The sequence below is a fragment of the Rhyacophila brunnea genome, unplaced genomic scaffold (assembly GCF_057557595.1).
Source record: "Rhyacophila brunnea isolate RB1 unplaced genomic scaffold, BYU_Rbru_1.0 scaffold_13, whole genome shotgun sequence".
NCBI classification, from domain to species: domain Eukaryota; kingdom Metazoa; phylum Arthropoda; class Insecta; order Trichoptera; family Rhyacophilidae; genus Rhyacophila; species Rhyacophila brunnea.
Window position 1 is genome coordinate 26,840,675 of NW_028232785.1, and position 23,519 is coordinate 26,864,193.

Sequence of the window (23,519 nt, forward strand, 5' to 3'; positions counted from 1 at the left end):
CTCTCTTGGTCCTGCTAACTTTGAGAACGAGACAGAGTACGTCAATTTTACATATTGAGAATTGAGATGCAAGATTCGACTGTTGTACTATAATCGCAATGTACCATTATAATTATTGAACATACATAATTCTAAAAACACTCATAAGAAAATAACCATGCATGCAAGAAATTAAGCATGGCATAGTGGTAATGCACAGGGCGCGATACCCAAGAGACGCAGGTTTGATTCCTGCCAGATGTCTTAGGTTTTTCACAAAATATTTTTTCTATTGGCTATAGAGTGTTTTCAAAATTATTTATTTATTTTAAAAAAGACACGTTGAGTACATAACAAATTATTAATTCAGAACGTTCACAACATGACATTTAGAATAAAAAGTACAAGTTATCAGTTAGATAAAAAACAAACAAAAAATATTTTTATACAAAAGAAATAAAATAAAAAAACAATAATTCAAAAATAACACAAATTAAACAATAAAATAGAATTTTAAAAACAGAATATATAATCCATCACTAAAAATATCTACGTCTCTAAGGAGTGCATTTACCATCCGCACAGCCCTCGCTATTGTAGCCTGGTGAACCTGATATGAGGAAACAGCTTTCACCCAAAATAGGTCATGGCTGCGACCACGCATGTAATTGACGGGTGCATAAAAATACAAATTTTCTAGAATATCGGGATTGGAAACTATACCACGTGAGAGCAGGGAAAAATGCTTTAAGAGCAGAAGTGACATACGAGCTTCAAGAGAATGAAAGGCGAGTATGCCTTGAAGAAAGTTAGTCGTAAAATACTCGTTTGAGAAGCTGTCAAAAAGAAAATAATTATAATCTTTAAAATAAGATGTCGAAGAATAATTTTCTGAATATGCTCTAAAACAAGCTTATAGGAAACCTCATAGGACTCCAGATAATGGACCAATACTCAAGAATACTCCGTACAATATAATTAACTTGGACAATGCATTTTCTGCGCCACTCTGTAGTATTTCACTTAACCAACTGGAGTATTGTGCCAACTGACTATACAGTGCGCACAATGGGTATTTATATATAATAAAATGGGATAGGTGAGCCAGATAAGGTGTATTTTAACTAGGTGTGACCGCGTTGACCTACGTGCATATATATATATATATATGTTACAACATATACATATTATTAAAAGTCATATATCATTACAATATTACACACTCGCACTATAAAAATATACTTTGTCCACTATATTGAATCGTTTTGCCAGTATTCGATAATAATTGATGTAGTTAGTTGGTTTTAAGACGATTAATATATATATATATATTTATTATCTCTTCAGCATCGCTAGTGGCTTAACAGGCCAGGGCTGGTCGTAGCCAGGCCAACCCAAAGTAACCCAAAATTGCCACCCCTCCCCAAATTAGCGAAAACATGGCAAAAGTCAAATAAAAGTTAACATGTTATACCGTTAAAGCGACGTGGTACGATCGATATATTGTCTCAGTGGCGAAGGGTGGAGGCAGGCTGTTAAGATCTGACTTTTTATGTCAAATCTAAACAGCCAACATCCATCCTTCGCCATTGATATATATTGGTGGAGTACAGAAGCCCATATTAATAAAATAATCTTTTAATGATATGAGAAAAAAAAATCGGTGTGTGTACTTATGTACGCGCGTTAGAAGTTATACTTCTTTGGCGTAACAAAACAAAAACAAAACTTTTGATAAACTAGATTCTTTGACAAGCTCTTAATTATCTTGTTAAATTACACACTCAAGAAAAAGGACCGCTGATTGGAACGCCGTTGGCTTATTAACTTATATTACTAAATTATATAATGGTTTCTCGTTGTTTTTATTTTTAAAGTACCAACTGTCAGTCTGACGTTAAATCGTTTGTTTACGTAAGTAATTGCAAATGGCCGACAATAATAAATTCGCTGCCTAGGCAACGGAACAATTCTAAACTAAACTATTATACTGTATAATCGTCACGATTACAGTATCATTCTGTGGCGTAAAGGTAGTGCGTTTGGCTGTTAACCGAACAATCGGTGGTTCGAATCCAATCGAGTGGGTTTTTTTTCGTGTGAAAAAATAAATTATGTGTTACATGTCACAAAAATACACTCTGATCTGATTTCCCAAACGCGCCAAAAGAAGTATTACTTCAATAAACGAAATAAAAAGAAAATAAACTCTGTCCATCGAGTGGAAGGCAATCATTCGCACTCATACTAGTATCCTGCAATAACTGATGCCGTCTCCCCCTATCCAGCGCCTATGTCCTCCAGATTTCTACACCGGCCGCTTCATCATCTTGGATTACACCAGAGTCTGAGCCTGCCAGTCAACTTCCGATCGTCCGGTCTAGTATCCAGGATTCCTTTCAGCAGTTGGTCACTTTCCATTCTTGCTTACTGAGTTTAACAAAAATGGACAAATTTAATACATTCTTCTTTGGAAGAAGTTGCAAGGCTCCCGATTATGTGGAATACCACATTCTTCTGAAACTTGTACGTATGCAGTTCGCCGTATCACACACCACCGTGAAATATTGCATCGGAAATATATGGCTGTATATTAAAGACCGTCCAACCTCTTTGAGTCGTATTACTGACATAAAATTCATGTCTAAGTAAAACACGGTTCTTGTCGGTTTACACTCTACAGTCTACAGGAAGCCAGCAGCAAACAAATTTTAAAAATTGCCGATTTACTTGATAATTTGTTAGGTTAGGTTAGGTTTTCATTCTTGAATTCATAAATTTTGCCAAAATCAGCTATGAAAATTGCGTTAATGTTACAAGAAATGAAAATATAAATAATATTTAATTCTACAGGTTTTTTTAAAAACCTTTTTTTTGATAGATATTTCGGTTGTAACACCATTATCAAGACTTAGACAAGGATACGGACAAAGATAAGACAAGGATATTCTTGATAATGGTGTTACAACCGAAATAGCTATCGACAAAACCTTTTTTTTAAAACCTGTAGAATTAAATATTATTTATATTTTCTTTTCTTGTAAAATGTAATTCTACCAAGTAAATGCTAACTCAATTAATGAATTAATGTTCATAATAACATTGTATCTAATAAAATTGCAGACCGTATTACTTATACGGTCATCTCTTTCTGATAAGAAAGCTCACGGCGAACTGTACCACGGTGAAATGTTTTACGTACAATCTACATGTTACCATTATATTATAGGTATAGGTACTGACTGATTGTACGTGAAAAATGAATATTATAATAATTGAGATCTGGGTTACAGGAATCTGATGTCAGCCACAATAGTATCGACTGATTGTACTTGATGGAATTTGAATTAAAATTTTAATGAATTTAAGTTTTGTACAATTTTATTTGAGCCCTTATTTGCAACCCGGGTTACTGAATATAATTTTTCCTGGTAGCCGAAATTTAAGTCAACTGATAATAATAATATAAAGTATGGCATTATATCCGTGAGACCAAAACCACACACCTTATGGAAATAGTATTTTTTTTCTCTTGCAACAAGTTGGAAACAGGGTGACGACTTGACTGCCACCCAATTACACCCCTGCGCATTGTACACATACACATTAAAAGCATTTTAATATACATACATGCACGTTTTACACTTGTGTTTAAAAAACACAGTGACGAAATGGAATCAGAGCACGCGATCTCGTTTTTTTAGAGTACGTGTGGCACGTATTATTTATTATCACGACAGACGGACGTCATTATATAATGATAGTAGTTGGCGTATATTATTTTCTACTACTTCCCACTGTGTTGGGACGTTTTTCATCAAAGATGTTTAAGAAAAACAGCTTTTTCTGACTTCTATGGAGATAGAGCTTTTTTACATAAAAAATAAGCTCATAAAAGCTTGCTAAAGCTAATAGTTGAATTAACTGAAAGTATTTTAAAGAAATTAAAAGTTTCCTGTCCTTGTTACTTGACATTATCATGGTAGCATTGGGCACGTACTTCTTCTTCTTCGGCCATATCCGCCCCTTAGTTGGAGCATATGGACACCACATGGCGCCTCCAAGAATCCCTGTCGCTCGCCAGTATTCTTGCTTCGTTCCTGCTCAAACCAGCATCCCGTAGCTCCGTCGTATACGCTCTATAGATTCATCTGACATCCGCAGCACGTGACCGAGCCAGGTCCAACGTCACCTCGTAATTCTCAACGTGATGAGATATTGCTCGGTGCGTTCTCTTATCTCCTCGTTGTTCCTAAAGTCACCCAGTATGCATCGAAAACATCTGTTTTCGAAGCTCAGTATACGGTTTCTCTAAGCCTTTGTAAGGTGTAATGATTTGCTTCCGTAAACCAGTACCGTCAGAATGCAAGCATCGAATAGGCGGTATTTGGTTTTGACCGAGTACAATCGTTAGTCCCAGACACTCCTCATGGAGTTGAATATTGCTCCAGCCATTCCCATTCGGATAGCGAGCTCTTTTTGCAAAATGCTATTTCCCGTGAAGTGTACCCCCAGGTATTTGAAGCTATCGACTCTCTCCTTGGTAATGCACAGGGCGAGATACCTAAGAGACGCAGGTTCGATCCTGCTTGTTGTCTTACTTTTTTCCGAAAAAGATTTTTTCTATTGGTTATATTTTCTCATGAGTGTTTTCAGAATTATGTATGTTCAATAATTAGACTGGTACATTCTTAAACCTTGTGAATTATTCGTTGAATAAAATAAATAGTTAATTGTATTGTGTTTATATTCAGCCACAGCACGGCTTTTGATGTAAAATCTTTTTACAGCAGGTAGATTATAACTTACTTGAACATGCTAATAATTTTTAATTGACTATTTTTTTATTCAACGAATAATTCACAATATTTAAGAATGTAACATTCTAATTATTGAACATACATAATTTTGAAAACACTTTTGAGAAAATAATATAATATTATAACCAATAGAAAAAATCTTTTTGAAAAAAATAAGACTCTTAATACTCTCTGAAGCATTTGTATTTTATTACAACGTTTTTATTAGCTCGTATTCTTGTTTGTCCGGTGATTGTTTGTCCAGTACAAATCTTGCACGATTTTTTACTAACTTCCCGACTAGCTAGACATTTGAAACTCTTAGAATATATCAGAACACGATGCCAATGCATTCTTTTAATACTTTTAACTATCTTTAAGCAGAAGCATTTTCAGTTAATTCTGTTTTGTATGGAAAGTTATTTCATAAAAATCCGTAAAAAGTAAAAGACTATTATCGGTTGCTAAGGGGGTGGTCCTAGCAACTAAATTATTAATATATACGTGCGTTACTATGGATATCAAAATGACATTTCAGTATTCTATATTTATAATTAATTATTTCTTTTATTCAACGAATAATTCACAAGATTTAAGAATGTACCATTCTAATTATTGAACATACATGATTTTGAAAAACACTTTCTGAGAAAATATATTATAACCGATAGAAAAAATCTTTTTTGAAAAAAGTAAGCCACCCCGGCAGGGGATCGAACCCTGCATCTCCCGGATTTACGCCCCATCCGCGCATTACCTCTATGCTACGCGGTGACATACTAATTGCGACAAATTTTAACTATTGGTCACTTTTAATACCCACTCATTAGCGTTCTTCTAAATCAAGCTACTTTGGCAATCGTTTTTGTTTATTAAATCAAAGTAGATACCTATTAATTCAACTACTAACCGACGTCGTGGATTTCTCCAATATTTTTTATGATGTAACTTACTTGAACTTGCTAATAATTTATAATTAACTATTTCTTTTGTTCAACGAATAATTCACAAGATTTAAAAAACATTTTTTCTATTGGTTATAATATATTTTCTCAGAAAGTGTTTTTTTAAATTATGTATATTCTATATTTGTTTTTTTGTTTGTTTTTTATTTACTTCATATCAAGTACAAGTTTGAGCATATTGAGCATAATAATTCAACAGAAAATTTAAAAACGTTGTAAGTATATAAAAAGTTTTTTTTTTATCTTGTAATTATTTTCTAATAACTTTTATTTAACGAATAAGATACAAGAATTGAGAATGTAACATTCTATATATTGAACATACAGGTTCAAGTACCGTAGGGTGTCGTATTTTTTTCTACAAAAAGATATTTTCTCTAGTGTCAATATGCATGAGATGTTTTCAAATTTTAGTTTATAGTTTAGTTTTAGTTTATAGTAAGTATATTAAATATCTGAGTACCTATTCAAATTGACCACGGACCCAGAAGAATCTAAACCATTCTAGAAAGGCACCATCTAGCAGCTATGATGCGTAGATGACATTTTACAGCATCACAAAGTCGACTAAATGGATTTAAAAAAAAAAACCCTCTAAAATTGCTTGAGACAAAATAATAATTCCCGAAAGCAATTACCGTAGAGTAAATATTTATTTTAAATCTCACCATATCTACCCCTGAAGTGATATTTAAACCCCGTCTACTCTATGTGCGTACTCAAGCGGTGCTAGTCAAATTTACGCCCTTCGTTGAAGGTCGGGGGTTGAAAACTCCTGCTCTGAAAATGGCGGTGTCTGTTGACTTTTTAGGGGACGAAATTGTCGAATTTTTACATTATTTTAGAGGGTTGACCTAGTAAATTGAACTCTATAACACGTCTAGTTCTAACTATAGTATATATCTGTGGCGAAGTCTGGAGGTAGGCTGTTAAAATCCAACATACATAATAGTCTACAATAAACTTTGTCAGTCATACGTATTTGGTTTCATTGAACTAAATCTGCCATTTACAGAGGGTGTTTTTGTAGTTTTTAAAAATCAATTATACCCTGCCTTAACCAAACCATAATAGTTTCGGTGTACTTTGGGCGATAAGACAAAGTGGCGAAAGGTGGAGGAAGGCTGCTAAAATTTGACATAGGTACCTAAATAGTGCACATACAATTTTGTCAGTAATTGAACAAATAATACAATTTGCAGATGGTGGTGGTTAGTTTTTAAAAATCAATTAACCCCTGCCTAAACCAAACCATAATAGTTTTAGTATATTTTAAGCGATACGACAAAATTGTGCATACTTTTTCATTCATACTTATTTGTTTTCGTTGGATTAAGAATACATATTACAAAATACTGTTGGTTCGTTTTTTTTAAATTCATTAAGCCTTGCCTAAGCCAAAGTATAATTGATAAAAAAATATTGTCCTATCTATAACATATCACATATCCAAAGTTATGTATGATTTAATTGCATAATTTCAGATATTTTATAGATAGACGAGCATTTTTTTACTATTATCTATTATGACTTGGTTTTCGCAGGGTTTAATTGAATTTTAAAAACTAACAAACAGTGTCTAGCTAGAGATTGTGTCTTATTTCAATGAAAACAAATACGTATGACTGACAAAATTTAGTTTAATTGAATTTTAAAAACTAACAAATACTATCTAGCTAGAGATTGTAGTCTTATTTCAATGAAAATAAATACGTATGACTGACAAAATTTAGTGTGCACTATTCTTGTTGAAAAGCTACATCTATCTGGGACAACAAGTGTCTATAGATGGATGTATATTTGATGAAATTGTTCGCAGAGTAAAGCTAGGCTGGAGTGCTTTTGGCCGCCTGAATAATGTCTTCAAAAGTGACCTTCCACTGTTCCTAAAGCGCAAAGTGTTCAACTAGTGTGTGCTTACCGTGATCACATATGCGTGTGAAACATGGACCCTAAGTACGAGAAGAGAGATCCAGAAACTTAGAGTAGCACAACGTGGTATGGAGAGGTGCATACTGGGCATAACGCGAATGGACAAAAAGAGGAATGAGTGGATAATAAAGCAGACAAGGGTTTGCGATGTAATAGAATTTATAAGAAGCCTTAAATGGAGATGGGCCGGATACATAGCTCGAAGAAGAGACAATCGTTGGACAAAACTAGTCATGCAGTGGTATTCAAGAAGTACAAAACGTCCGCAAGGTAGACTTAGAGGCCGCTGGATCGATGAAATGATAAAGTTCTGCGGAAGTACGTGGCAACGCAATGCACATGACCGAGAGAAGTGGAAGCAGCTTGAAGAGGCCTTCATCCAGCAGTGGATAGATTCAGGCTGATGATGATGATGATTTATGTCGAATCTTAATAGCCTACATCCACCCTTCGCCACTGGTATTTAATTATATTATATTATGAGTGTGTCTATGCATCTATAAATAAAATATATTTGGTACTGCGTATGTATGGTTTGCAATTATGTTTTCTTAATTCTTTGGAGATTTGGAGGCATACCAGGAGATGTCACGCTTCCTTGGCTTTCTAGACGAGCCTGTTATAAATATCATCATAATCATCAGGTGCGCGACAACCCAGTGTGGGTCCTGGCCTCCACCAACAGGTCCCTCCACCTGTCCCTATCCAGTGTGGCCGCTTTCCAATTCGGTACCCCCAGAATACGGCAGTCACTGGCAGCTCCATCCAACCATTGAATCTTTGGCCTGCCTCTTCTTCTACGCCCTATTGGATTGCTGGACATCGCTCTCTTTGCCGGTTCATTATCATTCATACGGTGCACATGACCTAGCCATCGCAGTCTCCCAATCTTAATTGATTGAACTGCGCTGCAATCTTCGTACAGCCCGTAGAGCTCAGCATTATATCTTCTCCTCCAATTGGTGCCGTCCATGATCGGTCCATATATACGGCAGAGAATTTTTCTTTCAAAGATGTTCATGGTTCGTTTATTTCGCAGAGTTAATGTCCAGGTTTCCGATGCGTAGGCGAGCACTGGCTTTACAAGTGTCTTGTAAAGTGTGCTTTTAGTTCGGCGAGATAGTACGCGGGACTTGTCTAAACAGGCCAATGTAGCATTTATTCGCAGACATAATTCTCTTGTTGATTTCTTCTGTAATATCATTATGTCGAGTTACAAGAGATCCAAGGTATATGAAACTGTCGACCGTATCAAACTTGTATGCACCAATATCTAACTTTGGTGCGCCTTTTCGTGGTGTAACCTAGACACGATAGATAAAAGATTATAATACTGCTAAGAATGTTTATACTCAAAAGGAAAGTCAGACTGCGCCGGGAATGGGACAACTGGACGCTGGGACTATTGGGCGCCGCACTGCGAATGTATTAAATATACGTTCATCACGATTTTATACTGAAAATAGAGAAGGGATTTCAATCAGTTTCTATCTACTACTTAGTATATATTAATACTATCGACTGAAGGTACTTGATGGAATTTGAATCCATTAGATTTTACTACTTAGTAGTTTTAATTCATTACAACGTTTTTCTTAGCTCGCATTCTTATTATTTGTCCGGTGGTTCTTTGTCCAGTACAAATCTTGCAATCGATTTTTAATTAACTTCCCGACTAGCTAGACATTTGAAACTTTTAGAATATATCAGAACACGATGCCAATGCATTTTTGTAAATATCTTTAGCCATCTTTAAGTAGAATTGAATTCATTTTCAGTTAATTCTGTTTTGTATGAAAAGTTATTTCGACACCATTATTGGTTGCTAGGAGTCTGGAGTCCTAGCAACTAAATTATTTATAATATATACGTGCGTTACTATGGAAATCAATATGACATGTCAAGTACAAATGTTTTTGATCGTTTAAGCTAGTCAAGTCAAGTTTATATGATTCAACAGAAAGTTTAAAAACGTTGTAAATAAAAAGTTCTTTTTATCTTGTATTTTTTCGTCTGAGGCTTTACATAAAAATAAAAGAACTCTTTTCTCATTGGAACTTAAACATAATATGCACAATTAAATCATTATTTACGTGTGCATATTTAAGTTCTCACCAAGTATTAAATAATAATATTATTAAATATATATTTTAAAAGTACTTCACGAATGTCAATTTTATTTTCGAATGTCATTCGATTGCGTGGCGCCCAGTTGTCCCGGCGCCAATCGTCCTGGACCCAACTGCGCCACTGCCTTGGCCAAAGCAATCTTGAGGGTATACTTTTACGATCGCTTTACAAACGCTTGAGTTGAGTCACGAAGATTTTGTTAAATTGTTTCTTTTGTTTATTTCCAGGAAGCAGAATCGGCCATCGCCGCTATGAATGGACAGTGGCTGGGATCCAGATCCATCAGGACCAACTGGGCGACGAGAAAACCACCGGCCGCAAAGCCTGACAGTAAGTCAATAAGAAATGATTATATCTCTTCTTCAATCCATTGTAATGTTTCCACTAAGAGTTGCCCGGAGTTGGAAGGGTCACTCGAAGAAAAATGACGCATTTACACACCAATCTCCCTTGAGATACAGCAAAGCAAATAAATGTAAGCCGGCTCGCACACTAAACTCATCTCATCTGCAACACGTCGAATACGTCAATGTGACGTCATCGTTATTCACAAAACACGTTGCCAAATCGAGCTCCGCACATTGATGGAATGGGACTGTTTAATTTGAAAAAACATCTACATCAGTGGTTTCCAAACTTAATGTTACTACGCCTCCCTTTTAAAAAAACCTAATCTTGGCGTCTCCCCCCCTTTATTTCATTAAATAATACAGACACCTTTTTAAATAGCCAAAAATGTACTACTTAATACAACAAAGAAAAACAACTTAATTAAGTATAAAAATAAACAATATTTTAATAAGTACTATTTTAAGTAAACACTCCGCGCCTCCCAGTTTGGAAATCGCTGAGCTACATGGTATATAACAATATTATTTACTCTTTTAAACGCATGTATTTCCAAGATTGAACGTACACAATATTAACATTAAATATCTTAAATAGTATAAATTATACTAGACATATTTGACCGATTTTATCAATACTATTTGAATAATTAAAAAACAAATATATTAACTGAAGCGCCTAGTTTAAAAAGCCCCTAAAACGGTTTTTGAAAATTTTTGAGTTAGATAATATGTATTTAGATGGATATTTTTGTTACTTATATGATGGCTAAAGATTGAATTTTAAAAAACGCCAAAAACCGTCAATACGTATAAAGGGAAGGGAAAATAAGGGTAAATTTCAAAACCCACTAAAATGGTTGGGTGTGCCTTTCAAATACCTCTAAAATGGAAAGCCAAAATACTCTTTAGAATGTTACGAATTAAAAAATAAATACATAAAGTTCACAGATTTAATTGATATGATTTTTTCTCAAAACGACCTAAAATCTTTTTCTCATTTATCTCAGAACTACCTAAAATCGTTTCAGGGACTTTTGAAAGTAGGCGCTTCTTATACAAAAGACGCCAATTCCCGTGATCGTCAAATTGTAATCCCGAAATCCCGGGATCAAAATTTTTTGCATTGGAAGTATTTTACGCTGGTGCCGGATTCCTCCATTCCAGTTGTCAAAGAGTACAATGTAAGTCATAACATTGTAGTCATAATCATTGCGTACTTCCCGGGTCTTTTCGGATGTTACGGTACTAAAAATTATCTATAACTCCTTAGTTAGAAGCAGACCTGAGAGTGGGTTTATCGTTTGGGCCGCGCATCAGTTGAAGTACGGCCTTATGGTGGAGAGAGTCTAAAAGAAAATTTTGAGACTCCTTTATTTTCGGCTGTATGGATATTATCCGTGGCTCTATCCGATTGATTTTCTCTTAGGTATGCTTACATACTGTAGCTTAAAATTTAGAAGGGATCTTTATTTAGCTACATATTTTTTCAGTCTTATACGCGGCGTAAATGTGAACTCTGCAATTCTTGGTGGTGTTGGCTTGTGTGTCTCTGATAATTACTTAGGAATCGAGGGCATCCATTGTTTGTTCTCCCAAGGTACAGAACTAACCTTCCATTAGTGATGCCAATTGGGAGGGCAATAACCATGTTTAATGAAATCGCTTCGGATATTGATATATTCCACTTACAAGAGGGTGAATTTGGGTGGACGTTGTTTTATAAGTTTTTAAGATAAGGTCTATCGATAGTTCGCCCTGTGTGCTTCCATCTACTTTTATTTTTGTTTCATTATTTTATTACTTATTGTATTATTAAGTCACATCTCTCTGTGTTTTTTGACATTGTTAACACTTATTTTATATCATGTCGTGAACGCTTTGAATTTGTAATTTGTTATGTTTATTATATGTAAAATAAATAAATTTGATACGAAAAACCTTAGGTGTTTCAAGGCACCAGACCGCACTGTAAAACTTTACATCTCACAAAGAATAATATCGTTATAAATTTGATAAAACAGGGTCGCATCGGGGCTTTTTTACGCCCCGTCCGTAAAAAATCGACTGGTGTAAAAATATTGTCGCATTTATTTTGGACGTCCCGCTTTCTTTACGACTGCGGGGAGAGTCTGGAGTAAATTTTATGTGTTTACGTATGTATGTATGTCCGTAATATGGAGTGTCTCTTTTGAAAACGGAAAACGTTGTAGACAACATTTTTGCTATCTACAATATTTAATTGTGTTCTTTTTAAAATACGATTATCATTGAATGTTTATCAAGATTTGTAAAAAAAATATATATTATTATCTATTTCTTTTATGCAACGAATAATTCACAAGATTTAAGAACGTACCATTCTAATTATTGAACATACATAATTTTGAAAAACACTTTCTGAGAGAATATATTATAACCAATAGAAAAAATCTTTTTTTGAAAAAAATAAACGTGTAGCACTGTCTTGCTCTATAATTATTATGAATATCATCATCATCCTCATCCGTATCCAATTCCCTGCTAGATGAAAGCCTTTCCATAGCTCATTAGTTTACCACCTCTGCGTATTAATATCGATTCAATGGGATTTAACATGGTTCTCCAAGTCCGTTTCTATATTATAGTGATATTTATAATTAACTATTTCTTTTATTCAACGAATAATTCACAAGATTTAAGAACGTACCATCCTAATTATTGAACATACATAATTTTGAAAAACACTTTCTGACCAACAACCAATAGAAAAAATCTTTTTGAAAAAAGTAAGCCACCCCGGCAGGGATCGAACCCTGCATCTACTGGGTTTACGCCCCGTCCATGCATTACCTCTATGCTACAAGGTGACGTACTAATTGCGACAAGTTTTAACTATTGGCCTTTTTAATACCCACTCATCGGCGTTCTCCTAAATAATCTAATTAAAGCTACTTTGGCAATCGGTTTTTGTTTTATTAAATCAAAGTAGATACAAAAAATCCATGCTTCCTGTATTATATTTATTTACCACGTTTTTATTAGCTCGTATTCTTGTTTGTCCGGTACATTTTAACGGTAACGAGATACCTATTACTTCAATTACTAACCGACGTCGTGGATTTCTCCACAATAGTAATATAATAATAATAAGACAATATTGCGGGTCCACGGTTTCAGATAAATTTAAAAATACACCTGGATACTTTCTGTCAACAAAACTCGCGAATCACTGGCAAAAATATTTGGATAAATTAATTAGGTAAGTACCTATGTACCTATAATTCAAATATAATTCGCAAATCTGCACGTGTCATTGCTGGTCATCAAGGACAAGACGCCCAAGGACAACGGAAGTAAACTAGACATCGCGGACCCGACAACAAAAATACAGTTCTGTTTTGTTTCCAACCAGTGAGCTGATTTTTTAATGGATAGATATTTCCGTTATTACAAAGTTTAGGTACCTATTCCTATATATCTAATGATTCTCCTCGATTTGCTGCCCTTCGAGTAACTGCCGCCCCCGAGCGACGCTCAATCTGCCTACCCCCACGGGACGTCACTGTATGCCCTCCTGGGCCCAAGTATTTATTTAAGAATATTTCAGTGATCGCAGAATTGCCATCTTCAATTTGCATAAGAACGTGTCTTTTTAATAGTAATCCACCTATGAGATGTGAAATAGAGCGCACTTTGATTACTATATTTTTAATGAAGATAAATTGATTAATTCATAATTATTATGAACTAATTTATCTAATAAATCAAATTAAATAATTTAAAAAAATGTTGGCAGTAACTGATCGCGTTCGCCGGCCACGCGGTGGCCATAAAGAGTTATAAAAAGCAACTCTGGGTTGGCTGCCCTGCGACAGCCGGTCGGTCAGCCATCTTGGACGGTTTGGCGGGAAAACTGACGGAAGTGACCTCGTTTTTGCCGCTATTTTTTCAAAAAGGCCGGATGGAACGTTAATTTTAAACGTAGCTCTTTTTAAATGTGGGGAGGATTTTCTATCCCCATTAAAAACGAGTTTTCGCTAAAGCCAAACCACTTTGATCTTTTAGATGGACGTTTAAATTGCATATCGACGATTTCCCTTATGGATGGGTTCGCTGCTCTATTTTTTCTATGATTTTTTTCGAATAAATATGTTTATTTCTGATGTAGTTTCAAGTTCAAGGCATTTAATACAGAATTTTTCATTCCTAGAATATATTCATATGGCTATAGTAAAACAAAGTACTTGCCTAATAAGTAAAACCTTTTGTTCAACAAAGAATAGAAATTGATATCTTCGCCCTTGTCCACCCTATTGTTTGGTATTGTAATTGTATTGGTTAGTTTTTAAAAATCAATTAAACCCTGCCTAAATCAAACCATAATAGTTTTGGTACGCTTTGGGCAATCAGACAAAATTATGCACACTTTTACATTTATACTTATTTGTTTTCGTTCAATTAAGAATACATATTATTACACATGTTATTGATTAGCTTTTTAAAATTCATAAAGCTCTACCTAAACCAAACCATAATAGATAAAAATATTCTTCTATCTATAAAATATCCATAGTAATGAATGATTTAATTGCATTATTTTCGATATTTTATAGACAGACGAGTATTTTTTTACTATTATCTATTTATGGCTTGGTCTCGCAAGGTTAAATTGAATTTTAAAAACTAACAAACACTATCTACACATTGTGCCTAGTCTTAGGTCAATGAAAACAAATACATGTGATTGACAAAGTTTAGTGTACACTATTTATGTTTGATCTTAATACCCTACCTCCACCCTTCGCCACTGCCATGCGGTGTCTATATGCTCCAGTGGCGAAGGCTCAATAGTAGGCGATTATTTAAAGCCAACCTTCTAAGAATAATAGATCTTCAAGTAACTAATTTAATTTAAAAAATAAATAAATACACAGAAAAATCCATCCAATTCAGAGTCATCTATCGTCAGAATTTAGAAGTTTTATTTTATTTAATAAGGTTTATAACCATATACCCACACTAGCGCTGCCTGGATTCAACTATATTATGAATTAATTTGACCCCTTTTCCTGATCTGTTTTGTATGACTTCATCACTAGGGCACATTTATTCAAAATAATTATTAATAAGATAATTTAAAAAATAATTTTTATGGGATTCAATCACATATAAAAATATTGATTGTCAAAAATATAAAATAATTTATCTCGCTATTTTTATTTATCAGTTATTTATACCAAAGTCTGTGTTTTAAATATAGAAGTATTTTAAAATGTCTAGTTTTACGGGTTAAATTATAAATTGAATACGTGTATTAAATAAGGCTCTAATTACCAAAAAGTAGTATTGCCTGTAGTTACAAAATACTGAGTCATTGCAGTAAAATTTCATGAAGCAGACCTTTTGAAAAATGTAGTTTTACAGTGTGAAGCAATCACGGCAGCTTCTATAATTTTAGGTATTAAGAACTCGCAAGTGTCAACACACCATCGTCAGCTATTTTATATTGAATGCCGTTGACCACTGCAGTGCTACTTACACCATTATAAATAAAACACGCCAACGGACTTACAACGTCGACAGGCTTAATTATTTTGCTGTATTTTTTTTGACTTGCTTGAGGCACTTAGACTATAGTTGAAGTTATTGGCGTTGGTATGTAGAAAAATGTCAGTTTTTATTATTTTGGTACTTAGCGCCTTAATTAATACACGTATTCAATTGTTATGGAACATATTATACACAACAACGGATATTTTTAAAGGTGATAGGTAAAATATTTTGAGCATAGGTATGTTACGTTTATAAATGTTTAGGAAAATACATAATTCAAACTAGTTGCTTATTTATAAACTAATTATTTCAAACTAATTGAGTTTTTGAAATTTCATCGATTTAGTGTACCTATTCATCAGTAGTAATATTGGGTTATCTTCTTATTTCCCGTAAATATATCTGAGAAGCGTGGTTACTTCACAGCCTACCTCTTTCCAAAAGTCACCCTTCGCCACTGATATGCTTCAGCTTAGATGTGGACATGGCCGCAGAGGAAGAAAAAAAATATACATATATAACAATAATAATATATTTAATATGTATAGCCACCAACTTTTTAGACTTCTAATACAATGTCTTACTGTTTTTATCTAGTATAGACTTTGAAAAAGATCATGAAACTGTGTTAGCTGCTTTTGCTTGAACTGCGACGATATCCTCATAATTATTATATTAATATAATGACTGTGCGCTACGGCTTATTAGAAGTCATGTCAGAACAAACTGGGTATGTTCATAATTTTCCTTAGAAATGGCTCGCGGCGTACAAGTGATCATTAACGAACATACAACGTAATGTCTTGTTTAACATAGAAAATTAATAATATACTTGCCTTGTTCATAATATGATCCTAAAAATACGATCGTAACGAAGAAATTGAAGAAAACTATCTACTCTTGCTACATTGTTACATTGACGGCAGTGACGAAGAGTGGAGGCGGGCTGTGGAAATCCGCCATAAGTAGTGCACACTAAACTTTGTCAGTCATGCTTATTTGTTTTCATTGAACTAATACCCCATTTATACTGGTTACATGTAAGTTGTACGTATGCAGTTCATCGTGGGACACTTATTCGTGCGCCGCAGTACGTGAAACATGAGTTCGTATAACATTTTATCAAATGACGAGTTCTTCGTTGAACATTTCACCGTAGAATACATTTGTACGTATCTTACAAAATGCGGCGATAGTTTGCAAATAGTACTGTTCCAATTAGATTAACCCTAACCTAACATAACCTAGTAAAGACATCTCCACATGTTGTAGCATACGTACAAATATACTCCACGGTGAAATGTTCAACGAAGAACTCGTCATTTGATTAAATGTTACACGAACTCATGTTTCACGTACTGTGGCGCACGAATAAGTGTCCTGCGGTGAACTGTTTACTTACAAATTTCAGGATACGGTTTATATGTGCATATATGTACTGCTGACAGTACGTATTATCGCAGTCATAACAAGAAACTGCACGTGTAAACGCGTATTATTAAGTTGCAAACTCAAAAAAAAAATTTTGAAGCTTCTGAATTTTCAAGCAATAATTGGTACCTACTTGTATCGTAGTAGATTTCTGGGTTTCCACCGTGTGTCCTTCATCCTTCTTTACTCAACGTTTTGGGCTCGTTGCAGAGGCCATTATCAAGAGATGATATCATAGAAACCCTAAAAATATTAATAGGGATGATGAATTATGGTTAAAAACGTCATGGCTTCCGGCACTATCAGCAAAATCCAATATTCGAGCCGGTATCCTAGGTCGTAACGATTGACAGATTACTCTGAGCAACGTTTGCTCTTAGCTAATCGGATTCCTTTTGACATTCTTAGAGCAACGTTTACATTCATATACCTACACTACATGTACATCATAAAACATAATATCATCTCTTGATAATGGCCTCTGCAACGAGCCCAAAACGTCGAGTAAAGAAGGAAGAAGAAGGTGGAAACCCAAAAATCTACTACGATAAAAAAAACAACCGTGAAAGCCTCAAATATTATATAATTCGTATTTGCATGGCGGTGCGCATACTCAGTAGAACAATAGTGGCGACCCTGCCGAAAGAAATACGAACTACACCGCACAGAATATTTTGACATCTATCGAATATCTACTCTTCAGAACCTGTGTGAATCTGTCAAGAAGTAGTGAAGAATGAGATTGGAGAGACAGTCAGCAGTTTTACGTGTAAACCGTTAATGCAAGAACGTAGTGGTCGCGTGGGGGGAGCTCGGCGGCGTCTTCCGAAACTTAAACGTATAACCGTGTGTAAAAATTTCGTAGACAGTGTCTTTTTTGGGGCATAATACAAACGGTTATACGTTTGAATTTCGCAAGACGCCACCGCACAGCGCCCGCCAAATCACTATGGCCGAGCACTTATTCCAAAGGTTTCGAGATCATGTTTACTAATCCCGGGATTCATAGGTATTAAAAATAATTGTCCGGGATCCCGGGATTGGATTTCTTACTCCATACATTATTTTGGTTTTTATTGGTTATTTTTCAAAACTGGACATGTCCACAATTCACTCCTCAGAGATAAATGAACTTTTCAAATAAAAACACAGAGCGAAAACACGCACGCAACAAAAACCAAACTGTCAGATTGTATGGCAACATACTTGGTCACGTGACTCAATACAGTCCCGCCATTAGCTGAAAGTGACATGTCTCATTTCGAATGTCAACAACGTTGGGCGTGTCCCTATTTGAATGTCAACCTACTTTTTGAAAACTCTTTTCAATATTAAATTAGTGTTTTGTGGCTATTTTTGAAAGTCAACAAAGTGTGTATGAGGTTATAGAATGATATTCTGATAATAACTCATTTTCGGCATATTGTATGGGACATGTCCAGTTTTGAAAGTTAACCACAAATATTATATTTTATACAATATAATATTTTCTGTTCCTCGATTTGAATAAAATGTAATCACGATTAGGTATACAAAAACACAGTATATTTCGCCTGAAACGATAACATATAACAATAAATAATCTGTTTGATACAGAGGTGATCAATGTGTGGTTTGCGAGACCTTAACGGCCCACATGCTCAGCGTAGGTCAAAATGGAGCTTTTATGGTATTTTCAGAGCATAACCCTGGACATTCCTTCAACGTTGTAGATAATCTATTTATATAATTTTGAAGCCTTATTATCCTTTATATTTATTTTAAACATTTGATGACTGCATAAAGTATTTTATTGCATAACATAGCATTCTTTTAAACCTCTCACTCCAATGTTTTAGAATATAGTCCTATTTCAGTACTCCATGTGCAGTGGTGTTAAGATTTTTTAGATGTATTATTTTTTAAACGCATTTACAAAACCACTAGTAAAATTAATGTTAACATTATATAGTGACATATTTACAATGAAAAATTATATTTAATAATTTTTGTGATACCAAATTCTTGGGCATTTTATTATTCAAAATGGGCACAATTAACACATTTGAAAATAATTCTAAAGATACTGATTACAATCTATGCGTTTTCCTATTCAAATGTGATAGAAATCCTACGAATAATATTTGCTTTATAATAATTATTGACCTAAGAATAAGGTAGTATTTTTTTAAATTCGCTATTCCTATTGGCATTTTCCAGTGGCTAAGCTACAACATACGGTCATAGCCATAAATTTACAAACGATAAATGAAGTAGGGAGTAAGTAACATAAGTAGTATAAAGTAGCGCCCTGTGTTTTACCACTATGCTACGACTGCCATGCTTAATTGCGACACATTTTAACTATTGGCTTTTCTAATACCTGCTCATAAGCGCTCTCTAAATTGAGTTACGGTTAAGAGTGGTTTATTGTTCGGTAAAATTAAGCCGTGTTTCTTGCGTATAACAGTAGAACCTCAATTTTATTATTAATAACTTAACTATAAAACGTTATGCCATCGTGTTGCTTCTCAATACGGCTGCCAAATTTAAACACAACAAAATTAACCATATTTTCTACTAGATTAACTGAAAATAAATACCACTTACTTTATATTTAACACATAAACAATAAATTTCAGCAACACGTGCTTGCAGTTTTTAAATGAATGTCGTCATTTAAATCAATGTTTACCGGGAACGTTTACTAACAATATTTAATTCAGCCGTAGAAATTCTATCTTACTCTAACGCATATTGCGGAGATACAAGCGTGTCAAATGCTTTCTCACTCGGACTTATGGTTCGTGTTTGCTCAGGTCTTGCTCCTGATTTTTGGCAACAACACTGAAGATTAACATCCATTGAGTCTTATTACCGATAATCGTGTCCGGAAACTTGTCCGTATGTAGTTCGCCGTATCATATTTCATCGTGAAAATGTTGTATCGAAAATATATGGCAGTATATTGGGTGTGCGGTGGTATGACTTTAGGAGCAACGAGGAGATAAGAGAACGCACCAAGCAGCCTCTCATCACGCTGAAAGTGAAGAGGCGACGTTGGACCTGGCTCGCCCACGTGCTGCGGATGCCAGAAGAGAACTTCGACCTGGCTTGCCTGTTCTTCAAGCCGACCGGATTCCGGCGTCCTGGAAGGCCGCTAAATACAATCTACAGAGTATATACGGCGAAGGCACGGGATGCTGGTTTGACCTGGAACGAAGCAAGAAGACTGGCGAGCGACAGGGATTCTTGGAGGCGCCGCGGCGTGTCCATATGCTTCAGCTAAGAGGCGGATATGGCAAAAGAAGAAGAAGAAAAATATTAAAGACAATCCAACCTCTTTGGGTCGTACAGTACTGACATACAATTGATGTCTTATTAATTGATACTTGTCGTTTTACACTTTACAGGAAGCAACTTATGAAAATAGCCTATATACTGGACTATTTGTTAGGTTAGGTTAGGTTAGGTTTTCATTCTTGAATTTTGCCAAAATCAGCTATGAAAATTGAATTAATGTTAATATTGAATCTAATAAAATTGGAGACCGTATAGTATACAGTCATCTCTTTCCTATAAGAAAGCTCACGGCGAACTGTGCTACGGTGAAATGTTTTACGCACAATTTACATTGTAACCATTACCGACATAATATTATTATACCTTCAACTCTGGACCACGTGAATGATCGTGGGCCTTTGGTAAAGATTTCTGTTACTGAACCGTAAGTATTTTTGCGGAACCCAAAAGTCGTCCAAATGTCTACCCCTGCCAGAAAACGTCTTTACAAGACCGGCGCAATATTTAAAACGAGAATTATGTTTCAATTTTTTTCCCCAGAAACATGCTTACCAAAGAGAAGGCAACGGAGAGTGGCCCCTTTTGTATTTGACGTTTCAAGCGAAAAGGGCCTAGGGCCTTTAAGGGGGCCTTAATTGAAAATTTACCCAGCCTTGTGCCTCTCGCTTGTTCTACTTAGTACCTAACGTTATTATCTGCAAAACAAAAAAAAACATTTAATAAAATACAAGTATCCATTTTGATTTTTTCTTCTATGTTATTTTTGCTGCTGTTTCCCATCTTGTAACAATAGAAGTTGTTTAAATCTTTAAAAAAGGGGAGGAGGAAAATATTATAGTCTAGTAAAATTAACGTACTCTATCTCGCTCTAAACGTTAACATAGCCAAGAGAGGGGCTTTTAAAACATAGCACTTTTTGACAGTTTAGAGAGACTCCCAACCTTCTACGTTTGTCGAAACCCTTTATTTTTTAAATCTCACGATACCCAAGGCCGACTATCAGGAAACTTAGAAATAATGGGAACTGAAATACCTAACAGGTGTAGAGAAACAGGCAACCGATCTCGAGTGTGAAATAATATGGGATAAACTTAAACACGTGTAAAGAATACGTTTGTCGTTCGTTTTGACAACATCTTCAGCAGCGCGACACGACAAGATAATATTATGACAATGTCAACATCACAGAACAGATTAATAAATAGAACTCCAATAGTCTATATACTAATACAGTAAATTTTGACGCAGGGTTTTGAATGGGTGAGTGTCCCACAATGACATTATTAATGGACGACGCACTCAGTACAGTAGCTAACAAGTAAATTCAAACGTAACATTCGTCTAGGTAGACGTCACGCAATATCCATTATGCAATATCACGAATCGGGAATTTATAGCAATATCACCTTTATTGTAATGGCGTTAGAACAGTGTTTCTAGTATCAATGTTCGTTTCAGCGAACCATTCGGCAGACCCGACAAGAAGCATCGAGAATTTATAGCAATATCATCTTTATTGTAATGGCGTTAGAACAGATTATGCCATTCGGCAGACCCGACATAAAAGTGAGTGTCATTTTTTTTCCAGATTAATGTCATTGGTGTCCCACGAAAATGAACCATGCATTTATAGACGTGCATTAGTGTGTGTATTTCGAAATGAATTGAAATACCTAACGGGTAAGGAGAAGCAGGCAATCGATCTCGAGTAAGGTAGAATACGGGATAAATTTTAACATATTGTGTCAAAAATACGTCATACATCGAATACTGACAACTGCTCGTGGTTTATGCATTGACGCTCATTTTTAATATTGGTGTAGGTTATTACACACACTATTGCACGTCTATAATGTGTGGTTCATTTTTGTAGGACACTCACACATTCAAAACCCTGCTTCAAAATGTAGTGTATCGGGGTATAGCCTATCTGAATTATATTTATTAATCTGTTCTGTGAATTCAACGAACATAGCTGAATGTCATAAGTAAAAATCACTGTTGTTGATTCATGCATTTTAAAGTACAATTTAAATGAAGCCATATTAGATTCTTGAAAACAGATTGCAATCGATTCCATTGAAGGATTAGGTATACTACTAAAATATTATCCACCCATGATGACCTAGCAGCTTACGTGTTGGTTTTTAATGGGTCCCAGGTTTTAATCTTGGGTCTGGCAAATACACAAATTGTTTTTCAACTTGTGTTTGGACTCAGAGTATGCACATAAACCGGCTCACACATCAAAACTTTGACACAGTCTCGTTTGCAACATGTCGAATACGTCGATGTGACGTCATCGTTATTCACAAAACACAAGTTGCCAAATGGAGCTCCGCATATTGGTCGAATGGGATTTTTTAGTTTGAAAAAAAAAACATTATGTGCTGTTTTCAACAAACATACACACACCTACAAATTGGTCATTCCTATACCGGCTCGCCGGTCACCGCATCCAAATGTAAATACGTTTCGAGAGGTTATGCGCGACTGTCACTAGGTAGATTTGCGCGGTCGTCATATGCAACACTGTAGCGACGTTACTGAAGGTTTGATTTATGACTGTGTGGCAGACGAGGTGAGTTTAGATGAAGGAGCCTGCTAATACGTTGAGAAAGTGGCTAATATCCATATCTCTTAAAAACAAAAATCTGTTAATACAAACATCCACTCTTTAGAGGCCCATAATAATATGATCATATTATTATTATGATCGGACATGGTCAAAAGAAGAAAACCAATTAGGTACCTATACAAAACTTCTTAACCAAAATATTGTTTTTATAACGTTTTTATTAGCTCGTATTCTTGTTTGTCCGGTGGTTGTTTGTCCAGTACAAATCTTGCAATCGATTTTTTCTTGTTTGTCCAAGATTTTTATTGGACGATTGAAGATTTTTAACTAACTTCCCGACTAGCTAGACATTTTAAACTTAAAATACTATATTTTTGCAAGAAGATTCAAAATCTTTTTAATGAGCCAATTTTTCACAGCGTTTTTATTAGCTCGTATTCTTGTTTGTCTAGTACAAATCTTGCAATAGATTTATAACTAACTTCCCGACTAGCTAGACATTTGAAACTTTTAGAATATACCAGAATACGATGCCAATGCA

The 23,519-nt window shown here is 35.0% G+C and overlaps 1 protein-coding gene across 1 annotated transcript in view; it reads left to right on the forward strand.

The window, feature by feature from the left end:
* The window catches only part of LOC147077100 (uncharacterized), a 335,612-nt gene that overhangs the window by 269,193 nt on the left and 42,900 nt on the right, over positions 1 to 23,519 (forward strand). The window contains exon 7 of the mRNA XM_085940721.1: positions 10,033 to 10,135. Within this exon, the coding sequence (XP_085796847.1) occupies positions 10,033 to 10,135 (103 nt within the window). The remainder of the gene's footprint in view (positions 1 to 10,032; positions 10,136 to 23,519) is intronic.